This window comes from Urocampus carinirostris, chromosome 2 (genome assembly GCF_059441175.1).
Source record: "Urocampus carinirostris isolate Australia breed hairy pipefish chromosome 2, RoL_Ucar_1.0, whole genome shotgun sequence".
Lineage (NCBI taxonomy): Eukaryota > Metazoa > Chordata > Actinopteri > Syngnathiformes > Syngnathidae > Urocampus > Urocampus carinirostris.
This window is the reverse complement of record NC_142350.1, coordinates 65,968,464-65,985,382: the sequence shown is the minus strand read 5'-3', so window position 1 is coordinate 65,985,382 and position 16,919 is coordinate 65,968,464. Positions and strand designations below refer to the sequence as shown.

The 16,919-nt window shown below is 43.4% G+C and overlaps 1 protein-coding gene across 1 annotated transcript in view; it reads right to left on the bottom strand.

Annotated features, from left to right (window-relative positions):
• Window positions 1-574: 574 nt before the first annotated feature.
• The window catches only part of LOC148373012 (neural-cadherin), a 241,401-nt gene continuing 225,056 nt past the window's right edge, over window positions 575-16,919 (bottom strand). Inside the window, exons 31-34 of the mRNA XM_088327543.1 lie at window positions 16,316-16,499; window positions 6,959-7,209; window positions 5,469-5,626; window positions 575-1,998 (exon numbers count right to left, since the gene is read on the bottom strand). Of these exons, the coding sequence (XP_088183669.1) occupies window positions 1,519-1,998; window positions 5,469-5,626; window positions 6,959-7,209; window positions 16,316-16,499 (1,073 nt within the window). The 3' untranslated portion in view covers window positions 575-1,518. The remainder of the gene's footprint in view (window positions 1,999-5,468; window positions 5,627-6,958; window positions 7,210-16,315; window positions 16,500-16,919) is intronic.

Here is a 16,919-nt window from a genome sequence, read left to right as displayed (position 1 = left end):
ACTCTCAGAGATGATACCATGCATATTGACCATCATCTAAGACACAGGTGTCAAACAGGCGGCCCGCGGGCCAGATCAGGCCCGCTAAGGGATTGAATACGGCCCGCGAGACAACACTCGGAGAAGCGCAAGAGAAAAACAAGCTGCAGGTTGAAATATGTCAACTTGATGTTGCCAAAGCCAGGTGCCTCCAACAAAGACAGGGTACTTGTATTCATTTCTCTCTCTCTCTCTCTCTCTCTCTCTCTCTCTCTCTCTCTCTCTCTCTCTCTCTCTCTTCTCCACCCCTTTTTTTCCCACTCTGTCTCTGTCTCTTTCACTCGCTGTGTCTCTCTTTTTCTCTTCCTTTGTTGCCCTTTGTCTCTTTCTCTCTTTGAGTCTTTTAACCTCTTTTGCTCCTTTTTGCCTTTTCTCTTTTCCCTCTTTCTGTCTTTCTATTTCTCTTTGGATTTCTTTCTCCCTCTCCCTTTCTTTCCCCCCTCTCTCACAATTTTTTATCTTTTGTTTCCCACGCTCTCTCCCTCTCTCTCTTTTTCTTTTTTTGTCCCGCCCTCTCCCCTTTTCCCTCCCTCTTTCTCTTATTTCTTTATCTCTTTCTCTTTCACTTCAATATATTACTCCGGCCCCCGACAGAATTCTTGTTCTATCGTGTGGCCTCCGAGTTAAAATGAGTATTGACACCCCTGATCTAAGATATCAATAGAAAAAAAGCAAGAGAGAGAAGAAGTTGTAAAGGGAGCCTGATCCTGATTAGTAGGGAGTAGGTTTCGGTTGTTCACTTCAAAAAGCCTTTAGGTTTGCAAACGACCCATCACTACTAAATGCAATTTTAAGCCCAAGTCAAACCCGACCGGAATTGCGGGCCGAGTCGGGCCTTAAATGTCAATCATTACATTCTGGTCGGGCCAGTCTTCTCTCTCGCTGCCTTTTTTTTTCATTATCCACCATCTCTCTTCCTCTCTCTCTCTCTCTTATAGTGCTGGACTAGATTCTCAGGGACGTACCGCTGCTGTGGTTTGTGGCCCGATTTTCAACCTGTCAAAATGATGGAAGGCCTTAATAGATCTGTCAGTGACGGAAAACTGACGGTTCTTGTAACCTCTGCAGACACAGAAATATCATAATCTTTATAGAGTCTTGTTCAACTTATATTTTGTTACAAAAGACAGGCTTTATTTTGTTAAAATACTGTAAATCACTTCTCTTCACAAGTCCTCACAAATAAAATCAGGTTTGTTTCGGGCTCGGTCCCGCAAATCGAGTTAATTGGTAGGGCTCGGGTTGGGTCGGGTTGTAGTACCCGCTGGCGTGAGTTTGATCGGGCGGGATTTGTTTGGCCCCATATCACCACTGATCACTACTGAGTTCTAAGAAATAAAAATGATGCAAGGATCAAGAGTCATTTATGTCGGGGTCCTCAAAAGCTCCAGTTGGAAAAACGTTCTATGATTGTTGCCGCAGAGTTTGGAAAAAGTCACAGTCAGAAAGGAAAAGGAGGCAAGGATGTCACGTGGCCCTCTAGTGGCTGGGAGGCCGTGGGGCGGCCGTCCCGTACGAGAGCGGGGGGTCGTACATTTGGCTGAGCGTCTGGAAGCGGGGTCCCCATCGCGACAGCCGCTCGTACGCCCCCTCTTCCTCCGCCTCTCGGTCGTCGCAGCCCAGCGAACTGAGGCTCCCCGCGGGGGTCCCCGATCCTTCGTCTCGCCACACGTGGAAAACGTCCTCGGGGAGGGTGTCGGCATGGTGGTCCGCCTCCCACACGATGCGAGACACGTAGCTTTTAAAGTCCACGTGGGAGCGTGAGGACGGAGGCGGGGCTTGCGCCCCGAGTTTGGGTTGCGGGATGCTGAGGTAAGGCGTGCAGCCCTGGCCGGACGGGTGAACTTCTTCCTGAGAGCCCGGAGACGATTTGATGAGGGGGGCCGTGGTGCACGAAGACGAAGACTGGGACAGGCTGGAACGCAGGGGACGCTTCAGCTCCGCCATGTCGTAGCCCTTCTGCAGGAACCAGAGGAAATATGGCGGGTAGGGTTTATTAAAGAGGTATAAGAAAAGGTTTTTAACTCAAATGAATGATGAAGTAATCTGCATTTATACAGCGCTTTTCAAGTCAATGACTTCCCAAAGCGCTTTACAATGTGTTCCACATTTCCCAATAGCGGCCGTGCAGCCATGTAAGGCGCTAACCTGCATATGGGGGTATTAGGGGTTCAGTGTCTTATCCAAGGACACTTTGACATGTAAAACGGAGGAGCCGGGATTCGAACTGCGATCTCTTGATCCCAAGACGAGCGCTCTACCTCCTGAGCCACTGCCGCCCTATCGTATTAAAGGTTTTGAACTAGGGGTTGAAACTACAAGTAAGGTTTGAAAATAATCTGAGGGGTCGGAGATTCAGTTCGGAATGCTCTGCCTCCTGAGATTCGATCTGTAACATCAGTAGGATTACCTCATGTGCAGTCTTTTCTCACGGTTTCTTCATTTTCCTCATGTTGAGGTTTTTGTGATTTTCCTTGCCCTCATGTAGGTTTTAGATCAGGGGATAGCGTCATAATAGTCTGTAGTTTGCAATAGTCTGTGGTCTGTGCAGCCCTTTGAGACTCCCTGTGATTAAGGGCGTCACAAATAAACAGGACTTGAGGTTTTGAGTTTTTCCTTGCCCTCATGTAGGTTTTAGATCAGGGGATGGTGTCATAGTAGTCTGTGGTCTCTGCAGCCCTTTGAGACTCCTTGTGATTAAGGGCCAGACAAATAAACATGGCTTGACTTGAGGTTTTTGAGTTTTTCCTTGCCCTCATGTAAGTTTTAGATCGGGGGATGGTGTCATAATAGTCTGTGGTTTGCAATAATCTGTGGTCTGTGCAACCATTTGAGATTCTTTGTGATTAAGGGCCAAACAAATAAACTTGACTTGAGGTTTTTGAGTTTTTCCTTGCCCTCATGTAGGTTTTAGATCAGGGGATAGTGTCATAATAGTCCGTAGTTTGCAATAGTCGGTGGTCTGTGCAGCCCCTTTGAATTTGGAAAAAGGTATACAAACCCTGCATCCAGAAAAGTCTGGTTTGAAAAATTATGTTTGTAAAAAGGTAAACACATTATTTTTAGAAGCAGATCACATTGCTCGTTTAGAACAACATTTTTCTTATTAAAATAAATCGTTAGATGATACAAATAACATCCATAGTTTTCATAATTATGGAAAATAAATCCCCCTTTGTAATATATATATTTTTTTTACAAAAATATAATTAATGAAAAAACTTTTAAGACAAAAAAAATGGAAATAACTGCTCATTTTAAGTTTTTTTCCCCTTGTCCTCATGTAGGTTCTAGATCAGGGGATGGTGTCATAATAGTCTGTGGTTTGCAATAATCTGTGCAGCCCTTTGAGACTCCTTGAGATTAAGGGCTTCAAAAATGGCTAGACGTCGCAAAATTTGCCAATACCCAAGTTCCAAATAATGGTTTCGACAGAAATGGTAAATGGACTGCATTTCTAAAGCTGAAGACCTCTCAAAGCGCTTTACAATGTACTTCACACTTACCCATTCACACACACACCAATAGTGTAGTCAGCCATGCAAGGGGCCTGCTTATCGGGGGAATTAGGGGTTCAGGGCCGAAGGACACTTCGAGATTTAACTCGGAGGAGCTGGGAATCGAACCTGAAACCCCCTGAGTGACTGCCACCAAAAAAAGTAAGAGTTTCAGGTTGAGATTTATTTAATTAAATCTACAATTTACTAGTCTGGTTTAACATGAGGACTTCAAATTACGGTCTCAAGGAAGGTTTTAAAATAAGAAGTCAAGTTTATTTATATAGCCCTTTGAAAGAGCTGCACAGACTATGGCAAAATACAGACTATTATGACACATCCCCTGATCTAGAACCTACATGAGGGCAAGGAAAAAAAAAACTTAAAATGAGCAGTTATTTCCATTTTTTTTGTCTTAAAAGTTTTTTCATTAATTATATTTTTGTAAAAAAAATATATATTACAAAGGGGGAATTATTTTCCATAATTATGAAAACTATGGATGTTATTTGTATCATCTAACGATTTATTTTAATAAGAAAAATGTTGTTCTAAACGAGCAATGTGATCTGCTTCTAAAAAAAAATGTTTACTTTTTTTACAAACATAATTTTTCAAACCAGACTTTTCTGGATGCAGGGTTTGTATACCTTTTTCCAAATTCAAGCACTTTTAAGGACTTTCAAAGCCCATTTTTTAATTTCTCCAGTAAGTCAAGTCATGTTTACATGTGACACCCTTAATCACAAGGAGTCTCAAAGGGCTGCACAGATTATTGCAAACTACAGACTATTATTACACCATCCCCCGATCTAAAACCTACATGAGGGCAAGGAAAAACTCAAAAACCTCCAGCCAAGTCATGTTTATTTGTTTGGCCCTTAATCACAATGAGTCTGAAAGAGCTGCACAGACTATTGCAAACTACAGACTATTATTCCACCATCCCCTGATCTAAAACCTACATGAGGGCAAGGAAAAACTCAAAAACCTCAACATGAGGCGAATGAAGAAACCTTGAGAAGGGACCGCACATGAGGTCATCCCCCTTCCAAGATGACCAAGCCAAAATTGATTTATTGTATTGTTAACATAAGATATAGGTCAATCATAAGCTTTAGGAACAATGTTCCAAATAAGGGTTGGGGTTTTAGATGAGGGTTTTAAATCAAAATTTCCAAGTAGGATTACAATGGCGAAAGTTTCAAAATAGAGCTTGAAAGAATGGTTTTTAATAAGGATTAGTTTAAGGGTTTTTAATTTTTTTCAGGGCAGGGATTTAAACCATCTTTAGAGTTTTGAACTAAGGTTTCGAGGGTCTTGAAGTAGGGTTTGAATATAAAAATTGAGTTTGAAATTATGGTTTCAACAGAGCGTAAGGGTTTCAAATTAAGAAACACAAACCCGTGTTAGACCTTTACAGTAGGGTTTAAAAGAAGGATGAGGGTTTTATAATAAGACTACGAAGTAGGGTTTGGACAAAAGTTAGAAATGAGCGTCTTATAACAAACTATTCAGGTTTTAAATAGGGTTCCAAAAGTAAAAGGAGGGTTTCCGGTATAAAATTTCCATCTATTATGAGTTTAACGGAGCATCATGGCGGTGCAGTGGTTAGCTCGTCTGCGCCACAGTTCTGAGGTTATGAGATGGAATCTCCTGTGTGGAGTTTGCATGTTCTCCCCGGGCTTGCGTGGGTTTCCTCTGGTTTCCTCCCACATTCCAAAAACATGCAAATTAGGTTAATCGACCGGTCCAAACTGTCCCTAGGTGTGAATGAGCGAGTGAGTTGTCTGTCTCTATGTCCCCATGCCCACTGCCCGAAGATTGCCGGGATGGGCTCCAGCACCCCCGCGACCCTACTGAGGATAAGCAGTTCAGATAATGAATGGATGTATATGTGTTTAACGGAAACAATCGGGGTCCTGGGCTGACCTGATCCTGCTCGCCGCCGCCTTCCTCGTTGTAGTTGAGGATGTTTTCCCGGACGTCCTCCCAGCTTTCGTGTTCGGCCGGAATGTGGTAGACGCCGCGCTTGCGGAACTTGTTGCGGCTTCCTTTCTGGTTCCACACCGTCACTGCCACCAGCACCGCTACGCAAACGCACATACGCATAAGGGTTTGCGATCACTTTAAAAAAAATACATTTATATATTTAAAAAAGGCGCAGTGGTTAGCGCTTGTGCGGCACAGTTCATGTGATGGGAACCTCCTTCGTGGGTTCAAATCCAGCTCCAGACTTCCTGTGTGGAGTTTGTATGTTCTCCCCGTGCTTGCGTGGGTTTCCTCCGGGCACTCCGGTTTCCTCCCACGTTCCAAAAACATGCATTTCAGGTGAATTGGCCGGTCCAAATTGTCCCTAGGTGTGAATGAGTTGTCTGTCCCTGTGTGCCCTGCGATTGGCTGGCAACCAGTTCAGGGTGTCCCCTGCCCACTGCCCGGAGATGGCTGGGATGGGCTCCAGCTCCCCCGCGACTCTAATGAGGATGAGCAGTACGGCTAAAAAGATGAGATGAGATATTGAAAAAAGGAAAATTTTTATTAAAAAAACCTCACAAAGACACCGTACTTGTATTTATTTATCTCTCTCTCTCTCTTTCTCTCTCTCTCTTTTCCACCCCTTTTCTCCCACTCTCTGTCTCTTTCACCCTGTGTGTCTCTCTTTTTCTCTTCCTTCGTTGCTCTTTGTCTCTTTCTCTCTCTGTGTCTTTTTAACTTCTTTTGCTCTAACTTCCTTTTTTCCTTTTCTCTCTTTTCTCTCTCTCTTCCTACCCTTCACGCTTTCTTTTCTCTTTTCTCTCCTTCTGTCTTTCTATTTCTCTTTGGATTTCTTTCTTCCTCTCCCTTTCTTTTCCCCCTCTCTCACGACTTTTTATCTTTTGTTTCTCACGCTCTCTCTCTCTCTCTTTCTCTCTCTCTTTCTCTCTCTCTCTCTTTTCCACCCCTTTTCTCCCACTCTCTGTCTCTGTCTCTTTCACTCTCCGTGTCTCTCTTTTTCTCTTCCTTTTCTGTCTTTTCTCTTTCTCTCTTCATACCCTTCGCGCTTTCTTTTCTCTTTTCTCTCCTTCTGTCTTTCTATTTCTCTTTGGATTTCTTTCTTCCTCTCCCTTTATTTTCCCCCTCTCTCACGACTTTTTATCTTTTGTTTCTCACGCTCTCTCCCTCTCTCTCTTTTACTTTCTTTGTCCCGCCCTCTCTCCTATTCCCACCCTCTTTCTCTTATACTTTATCTCTCTTTTTCTTTCTCTTTAATCTACTAGTCCGGCTCCCGACAGAATGTTTGTTCTATCGTGTGGCCCCCGAGTTTAAAATGAGTTTGACACCCCTGCATTAAAGGGTGAAGTGTTGGCACAATAGGGTTATATTTATGTAATGAATAATACACTTAAAATTTGGAATAAAATAAAGGAAGGCAAGTAACTCACCGAAAAACACCAGCAGACACATGCTGATGGCCAAGATGGAGCTGGGGCTGAGAGCGGCCAGCCGGTGTCCTCGGTACTGACCCAACTCGCATCGCTGCCCTCTGAAGCCCTCGTGGCAGCGGCAGCGGAAGCTATCGGCCGAAAGCGGCTGGCAGACGCCGCCGTTACGGCAAGAGGTGGTGCCGCACGGTGATGGAACGCAACGCTCCGTACCCGAATCGTCCGTTACCGTCACTTGACCGCCGGGGCACCTTTGAGACGAGAGACAAAGGTGTCTTCAATTCTTTATACAGGGTAAAAGTCTCTGTGCTACACAGACTTAGGCCTGGAACCCATCCATCCATCCATTATCTGCACCGCTTATCCTCAGTAGGGCCGCGGGGGTGCTGGAGCCCATCTCAGCTGTCTTCGGGCAGTGGGCAGGGACACAGGGACAGACAAATAACTCGCTCATTCACATCTAGGGACAATTTGGACTGGCCAATCCACCTGACATACATGCTTTTGGAATGTGGGAAGAGACCGGAGGAAACCCACGCAAGCACGGGAAGAACATGCAAACTCCACACAGGAGATTCGATCTCATGACCTCAGAACTGTGCCGCAGAGGAGCTAACCACTGCACCGCCATGAAGCCCCGTTACACACATAATAAATGGAAATTTAATACCGGAAACCCTCCTTTTACTTTGGAACCCTATTTAAAACCTGAAAAGTTTGTTCTAAAACGCACATTTCTAACTTTTGTCAAAACCCTACTTTGTAGTCTTATTATAAAACCCTCATCCTTCTTTGAAACCCTACTGTAAAGGTTCGATCTCATGACCTCAGAACTGGGCCGCACACGCCCTAACCACTGCGCCGCCGTGCTGCCCAGGCCAGCAACCTCATCTCATCTCATTAGCTGCACCGCTTATCCTCAGTAGGGTCGCGGGGGTGCTGGAGCCCATCCCAGCAATCTGGGCAGTGGGCAGGGGACACAGAGACAGACAACTCACTCGCTCAGTCACACCTAGGGACAATTTGGACTGGCCAATACACCTGAAATGCATGTCTTTGGAGTGTGGGAGGAAACCGTAGTGCCCGGAGGAAACCCACGCAAGCACGGGGAGAACATACAAACTCCGCACAGGAAGTCCGGTAGCTGGATTTGAACCCACACAGGAGGTTCCCAAGACCTTAGAACTGTGCCTGCACAAGCGCTAACCACCGCGCCACCGATGCCAGCAACCATTAAACGAAATTGGCGATAAAACGCGGTCATAAAAATGGTCAACGATGTACCGAAACTTCACAAGTTTGGGATCATTTTAGCCTGGATTTAGAAAATTGCAAGACTACTTGCAAAGTACATTAGACAGTTAAGTCAAGTCAAGTCAAATTTATTTATGACGCTCTTAATCACAAAAATGTCTCAAAGGACTGCACAGGATTACAATGACACCATGACCTGATCTTAAACCAACATGCGGGCAAGGAAAAACTCAAAACCTCAACAGTTCAACAAATCGGAGTCTGGTGAGATTCAAGTAACATTAGAGCCAATGTGGCTTGAGAGCGTTCTCCATCCGGGCCCCGGTGCTATGGAATGCCCTGCCTCCGGAGATAAGATCTGCAACCTCAATGGAAGTTTTTAAATCGAGATTTAAGACACACTTCTATTCCAAAGCTTATGATTGATGCGACGCAAACCACCTGCACCTAAACACCACCAAGACCAGAGAGATGGTGGTGGACTTCAGGAGAACCAGAACTCATCCGGTTCCTGTAACCATCAAGGGAGAATGTGTAGAATTTGTCCAGACCTACAAATACCTGGGTGTGCAGCTGGACAACAAACTGGACTGGACTGCCAACACAGAAGCTCTATGTAGGAAAGGGCAAAGCCGACTTTACTTCCTCAGAAGGCTGGCCTCCTTCAACATCTGCAAAAAGCTCCTGAAAATATTCTATGAGACAGTAGTGGCAAGCGCCCTCTTCTATGCGGCAGCGTGTTGGGGAGGCAGCGTCAAGAAGAAGGATGCCTCTCGTCTCAATAAACTGGCTAGGAAAGCGAGCTCTGTTGTGGGCAAAGAGCTGGACAGCCTAACAACAGTAGCTGAGAGACAGGCACTGAAAAAGCTGAGGTCAATCATGGACAATCCATCGCATCCGCTTCACAGCATTATCTCCGGACAGAAGAGCAGTTTCAGTGACAGACTGCTGTCACTGTCTTGTACTACGGACAGACTGAAGAGATCTTTTCTTCCTCATGCCATGAGGCTCTTTAACTCCACCCGGCAGAGTAAAGGCCCACATTAAACCACACCACCTACATTGGATATTACTGAATCTTACTGCATTATGTGTTCTGTGTAGCACTATTTGGTTACTCTATATAACATGCTAAAGTGGGCATTTGCACGTCACACTGGGTATTTGTATATTGTATTCTTTTGGCTTTATTATTGTACTGTTCTCAGCTCAGGGATGCTGCTGGAAATGTGAATTTCCCTTAGGGGATGAATAAAGTATCTATCTATCTATCTATCTATCTATCATCTCGTATTCTGTATTGTCCTGTCTTTTTCCGACTGCCTGCCTGGTGGTGATACGAAGGACGATTTGAGATGAGTCAGCGGACCGGCGTTTGACCTGAAGCATGTGAACGCCTGCATGGACCAGCTGGCAGAGATGGGAAGCTGCGTCGTGGCTGTCATAGACTTTCTGGACTAGTTTACAGGCTGGGGGCGCCACTGCTTTCATGCACTTTCCGGACACATTTTCAACATGTTACCTAGTCTTTACTATGTTTGTGTACTGCACAGGTGTCAAAGAGGCGGCCCGCGGGCCAAATCAGGCCCGCTAAGGGATTAAATTCGGCCCGCGAGACAACACTCAGAGAAGCGCAAGAGAAAAACAAGCGGCAGGTAGAAATATGTCCACTTGATGATGCCTAAGCCAGGTGCCTCGAACAAAGACACTGTACTTGTATTTCTTTTTCTCTTTCTCTCTCTTTCTCTCTCTCTTTACCACCCCTTTTCTCCCACTCTCTGTCTCTTTCACTCTCTGTGTCTCTCTTTTTCTCTTCCTTTGTTGCTCTTAGTCTCTTTCTCTCTCTCTGTGTCTTTTTAACTTATTTTGCTCTAACTTCCTTTTTCCCTTTTCTCTCTTTTCTCTTTCTCTCTTGCTACCCTTTGCGCTTTCTTTTCTCTTTTCTCTCCTTCTGTCTTTCTATTTCTCTTTGGATTTCTTTCTTCCTCTCCCTTTCTTCCCCCCTCTCTCACAACTTCTCTTTTTATCTCTTTTGTTTCTCACGCTGTCTCTCTCTCTTTGTCCCACTCTCTCTCCTTTTCCCTCCCTGTTTCTCTTATTTCTTTTTCTCTCTTTTTCTTTCTCTTTAATCTACAAGTCTGGCCCCCGACAGAATGTTTGTTCCATCGTGTGGCCCCTGAGTTAAAATGAGTTTGACACCCCTGGTGTACTGTAATGCTAAATGTAATTCACCCTGGTCATCCTGAAAGGGGGATACCACTTGTGAGGTCCCTTCTCAAGGTTTCTCTTTTTCCTCACGCTGAGGTTTTGAGTTTTTCCTTGCCCGCATGTTGCTTTAAGATCAGGTCATGGTGTCATTGTAATCCTGTGCAGTCCTTTGAGACATTTTTGTGATTAAGGGCGTCAGAAATAAATTTGACTTGACTTGACTGGTTTTGAAGACACACCTTGTACATTTTATATGCGTAGAGTGGGGCAGAAAAGTATTTAGTTACCCCCAACTGTGCAAGTTCTCCTACTGGATAAGAGAGTCCTGTAATTGTCAACATGGAAAAACCTCAACCATGAGAGACAGTATCTTGAACCCAGACCCAGAAGACTGAATCCGCAATAAGTAAAACGTTTGGTATGAAGAAAACAACTTTGGGAGCAATTTTTAGACAATGGAAGACATAAGAGACAACTGATAATCTCTCTTCCTCTGGGGCTGGATCTCACCAAAAATGATAACAAGAGCAAAAAACCCAGAACCACTTGGGGGGACCATTTGAATGACCTACAGCTTGGACCACAGTAACAAAGGTTACCGTATTTTCCGCACTATAAGGCGCACCTAAAATCTGTTTTTTTTTTTTAAAAGCTGACTATGCGCCTTATAATCCGGTGCGCCTTATATATGGATCAATATTGAGCCGCGACAGGTCTCACAACTTACGGTAAGCAGCCACTGAATCCATTTTTCGCGTAGAAGAAGAAGTGCGCTGTGCATACTGGGAAATATTAAACAACGATTCTCTTTTATTTGTGCGTTTGTATAAAGCCCCTGAAATGGCTCCTATTACGAGACACGCTTACAACGCAGAGTTTAAACTCAAGGTGATCAGTCACGCAGTAGAACACAGAAATAGAGCAGGAGCAAGAGAGTTTAACATTAATGAATCGATGGTGCGGAAGTGGAGGAAGCATGAGGAATAAAGAAGACTAAACACTGCAGAAGAAGAACTCGAGGGATTCATAGATGAGGAGCTGATAGAGTGAGCTTTATGTTTTTCTTTTGTGTGTTTACGTTTTACATTTTACAGTTATTATGTTATTGCTTTATTGTTATTGTTTTGCACATTACGAGTGTCACTATATTGCGATTGCACTAACGTTTAATTAACCATAACAGTATTAGACGTTTTTTTGCGTGTTGACTAAATGGAGGAAAAATTTGTTATCTATTAATAAAGTTTGACTGACCTATCTGACTGTTTTGTTGACATTCCCTTTAGCGCGGCACCATCTAATGGTTGCATAACTACAGCCTCTACTGTAGCGCCTTATAATGCGGTGCGCCTTATGTATGGAAAACGTTTTAAAATATATCATCCACTGAAGGTGAGCCTTATAACACAGTGCGCCTTATAGTGCGGAAAATACGGTACTATCAGTAACACAATGCGCCGCCAGGGACCCAGATCCTGCACTGAAGCCATTACACGTCCAAGCCCGTGGTTGGCTAGAGATTATTAGGGTGACCCAGAAGAGGTATGGTCTGATGTAATCAAAATAGAAAGTTTTGGAAGGAACACAGGTGCTCGTATTTGAATAAGAAAGAATACTGAATTGCATCCCAAGAATACCATACCCACTGTGAAGCATAGGGGTGGAAACATCATGTTTTGGGGCTGTGTTTCTGCAAAGGGACCAGGACTACTGATCTATGTAAAGGAAAGAATGAATGGGTCCATGTTTCAAGAGATTTTGAAGGGCATTGAAGATGAGTCGTGTCTGGGTCTTTCAGCATGACAATGATACCAAACCAAATGCTTCATAAGAAGAATTCCAAGACCATGGTATGGGTTAGCCAGTATCCAGGACTCTACCCTATAGAAAATCTGTGGAGGGAGTTGAAAGTCCGAGTTGCCAAACAACAGCCCCAAAACATCACTGCTCTAAAAGAGATCTGCATGGAGGAATGAGCCAAAATACCAGCAGTAGTGTGTGAAGAGTTGCAGAAAACTTTTGGCTCATGTTATTATTGCGAACAAAGGGTATCAGAACTTAAACCTCTTTGACAGCCAGAAATCTCGCTTGTCTGTTGGCGACCAAGTACTTATTTCTCACTACAGTTTAGACATAAATTCTAAAAGTCATTGTAATTTTCTGTTTTCTTTCCACATTCTGTCTCTCGTGGTTGAGGTTTACCAATGTTGACAATTACAGGTCTCTCTAATCTTTTCTAGTAGGAGAACTTGCACAATTGGGGGTTGACTAAATACTGTATGAAGACAGAGAAATGGTGGTGTCAACATTTAGTTGGTTAATTGGATCCCTTTCCTGTAGTGTGTCTTGGGCAAGTACAGCCTGGTAGCGCTCAACCCTCTTCGTATATCACAACTTGTTTGGGAGCATTTTAGCCTGGATACGGCCCAAAACAGTTTTCCAAGCAGACATTTTGTATCAAGGCAGTACTTTGGAGATTTGGAGAGTTGAACGAAAGAGAGTCTGACTCGCCTCAGTTATATTCAAGTAACATTCAAGCCAATACGGTTTTGATGAAACGCATTGAACATTTTATACGCGTATATTTTGCAATAAAATAAAAGCTTGAGCGTTATGCCAGACTGGGCTTGACCAATATATTTCAAAATAAATGCAAGTCGTTTGAAGAACAAACCTCAGTTGTTAAAACGTTAAAAACGACAAACGTCAGTGGTTAAAAAAATCAAACAGTTGGAAATGGTTAAGTTCTTTTGTGACCGACTTTGAAGTTGACCCCTGAATGTATTTCACAAAATCTATATAAAATTTGTTTTCTTTTAGGTTTTTTTTTGCGTGATTCTAATTTTTTATTTATTTGCCTGAAAACGGATTTGAACACCTTGCTATTTTGCTATTTCTCCCACTGAAAAATCATGGAGGGGTCTGAAATTTTCATCCTAGATGCATGTCCAATGTGAGAGAGATAAACTAAAAAGAAAAATCCAGACATCACAATGCGTGATTTTTAACAATTTATCTGTGTGATATAGCTGCAAATAATTATTTGAACACTTTACAAAATGAATGTTTATATTTGGTACAGTAGCCTTTGTTTGCTATAGAGCACAGGTGTCAAAGAGGCGGCCCGCGGGCCAAATCAGGCCCGCTAAGGGATTAAATTCGGCCCGCGAGACAACACTCAGAGAAGCGCAAGAGAAAAACAAGCGGCAGGTAGAAATATGTCCACTTGATGTTGCCTAAGCCAGGTGCCTCGAACAAAGACACTGTACTTGTATTTATTTTTCTCTCTCTCTTTTCCACCCCTTTTCTCCCACTCTCTGTCTCTTTCACTCTCTGTGTCTCTCTTTTTCTCTTCCTTTGTTGCTCTTAGTCTTTTTCTCTCTCTGTGTCTTTTTAACGTATTTTGCTCTAACTTCCTTTTTTCCTTTTCTCTCTTTTCTCTTTCTCTCTTGCTACCCTTTGCGCTTTCTTTTCTCTTTTCTCTCCTTCTGTCTTTCTATTTCTCTTTGGATTTGTTTCTTCCTCTCCCTTTCTTCCCCCCTCTCTCACAACTTCTCTTTTTATCTCTTTTGTTTCTCACGCTGTCTCTCTCTCTTTGTCCCGCTCTCTCTCCTTTTCCCTCCCTGTTTCTCTTATTTCTTTTTCTCTTTTTTTCTTTCTCTTTAATCTACAAGTCTGGCCCCCGACAGAATGTTTGTTCCATCGTGTGGCCCCAGAGTTAAAATGAGTTTGACACCCCTGCTATAGAGGTCTTACACAAAATGCACACAAAATTTGTTTTCTTAATAGTCTTACTGCTGCTAATGAGCCTGTTCCTGGTTTAGGTGGTTACCGTAAACTCTGGACTATAAGCCGCTACTTTTTCCCCAAACTTTCAACCCTGCGGCTTATTCAGTGATGCGGCCAATTTATGTCATTTTTCTAACGGCCGCCAGCGGCGCTCGAGTACAAAAGGTAAGATTTAGACCGGTGGAATATATGCGCCGAGGAAGACTGCAACTTCTTAGCCTGTGCACAAATTAAATTAGCGTAGACATATCCTCATCATGGAAATCGCAAAAAGAAGGGCACATGACGCAACTTTCAAGCTTAACACAACCGAGCAGTCCGATAAAGAAGGAAACAGAGCTACTGCACGTAAACTTTACTTTGCAAGCGTGTTGCTAGCGTGTTTTGGAATAAGGGAGCGTGGGACGACGTCGATATGACAAAGTCTCTTTCCCATACTGAAGGAAGACGACTTTGATGACGTCAGTTATAAGGAGGAAGATGAGGACGGTTTACCGTGGTTTCTACATGTACGGTATGTTTTTTTTAACAGACCCGTTTACTGTTTTGCGAGCGTGTTGCTAGTAGCGTTTTGCTACCCTTCACAGGCACGGTTTGAGATGAAAGTTATAATAGTATTATTAAAGCTTTAAAAACTCTCTCGGTGTACCGTCTTTCGTTGTAAATATGTGTAACCATGTATAATATGTATTTGCAACTGTATCTTTTTGTAATGTATTTATTTTAGAGACTTATTCTGATATGTTTTGCACGAGCAAATGAGAAAGAAGGTGCAGGGCAAACGCGGGCTGACGGGAAGTGGAGTAAAGGTGAGACGTGTTTGTGGACGCGGCCGACAATCGTGGATATATATTTTTCCCACCATTACCTTAGGAAATATACACTTTTTTCCTTGGATTACTTTCAACGGGCACCCGGACTCTGCAGGTCTGCATCAAACCTTAAGTACCGGTATCATTTTCCGTTCATATTGCCGGATGTGATTTTTGGACTGTGTCGGGTATGGCTAATTTTTGTGTTTGTGTCGCATTTTCTCAATGTGGGCGCATGCGGCTAATATACAGGTGCGGCTTGTATATGTACAAAATCAGTTTTTCCCCCGAAATGTGGTGGGTGCGGCTTATAAACAGGTGCGCTCTATAGTCTGGAATTTACTGTACTTTTTTGCTTGATTTTAATTTTTTATTTATTCGCCTGTCTCTGAAAATGGATTCATGTCTTTACTGACCATTTTTTTCCCATTTTTATAATAACACATATATATGAAATAAAAATTCATAAAAATATATATATAAATTTTAAGGGTTCACAGTATGTTTAAGAAAAGAAAAAACTATTATCCCCATGTTATCATTTTCAACACAATTAAATCAACTTCATGCTAAATATAAGAAAACAATAATCGAAAACCGAGGTTCCACTGTATAATATTTTGCAATCATAAATATAGGCTAAGCATTTTTGAATTGTATTACAACCCGACCCAACCCGAGCCCTACCAATTAACTCGATTTGCAGGACCGAGCCCGAAACAAACCTGATTTTATTTGTGAGGACTTGTGAGGAGAGGTGATTTACAGTATTTTAACCAAATAAAGCCTGTCTTTTGTAACAGAATATAAGTTGAGGAAGACTATAAACATTAAGATATTTTATATTGACCGACAGTTTTCCGTCACCGACAGATCTTTTAAGGCCTTCCATCATTTTGACAGGTTGAAAATCGGGCCACAAACCACAGCAGCGGTACGTCCCAGCGAAGCAAGAATTTCTCGAAATTTTGGGTCGGACTCCGATTTGTTCGAACTGAGAGGCGTTCGAAAACCGAGGTTCCACCGTATAATATTTTGCAATCATAAATATAGGCTAAGCATTTTTGAATTGTATTACAACCCGACCCAACCCGAGCCCTACCAATTAACTCGATTTGCAGGACCGAGCCCAAAACAAACCTGATTTTATTTGTGAGGACTTGTGAGGAGAGGTGATTTACAGTATTTTAACCAAATAAAGCCTGTCTTTATAATATTTTGCAATCATAAATATAGGCTAAGCATTTTTGAATTGTATTTTAAACACACAACCTCGAACCTGTTTGTGTATTACCTGCATTGATGTTTTCTCCACAGGTCAATACAACGCAAGGGATCCGGGCAGGGTTGAGCCCGGCAGGCGTCGCTAAAGCAGCCCAAAGTGACGCCGCGCCGCTCCAAAACGCTAACCAGATCACCGCCACCGTGCCCGTCCAGAGGGAGCACTCGGCCGTTATAACGAACGTCCCTCATGCAACCTGAAAAGAATGAATGAAAACCTTACTTCGAACATTATAAAATAAAAACAAAAACTCAACAACAAAAATAATGTTAACATAACATGTTCGAAAAGGGGTAGTAAGCAGCAGACGCTTATTTTCCCTACCCCTTCATCTTTCCTATTAATTACATTTTACAGAGGTTTTTAGACGTGGCGGCGCCTTTCGGCGAGGAGGTGGTGAAGCTGGCACCTGACCCGCCCCATGGGAGGGGCCTTCGTGACCCACCGGTCAGACGAGGTGGCGACTAGGTGGAGGCCACGTGGGGAGTTCCTGGCCCGCCCTGTGGGAGGAGCTAACACCCCAGCTTGTGAAAATACGTGGGCAGAAGACAGAAGACGGGAGAAGAGAGATGGGAGATCGGTCGTGAGAGGGAGGCTCGACGAAGACGAAGCCGGG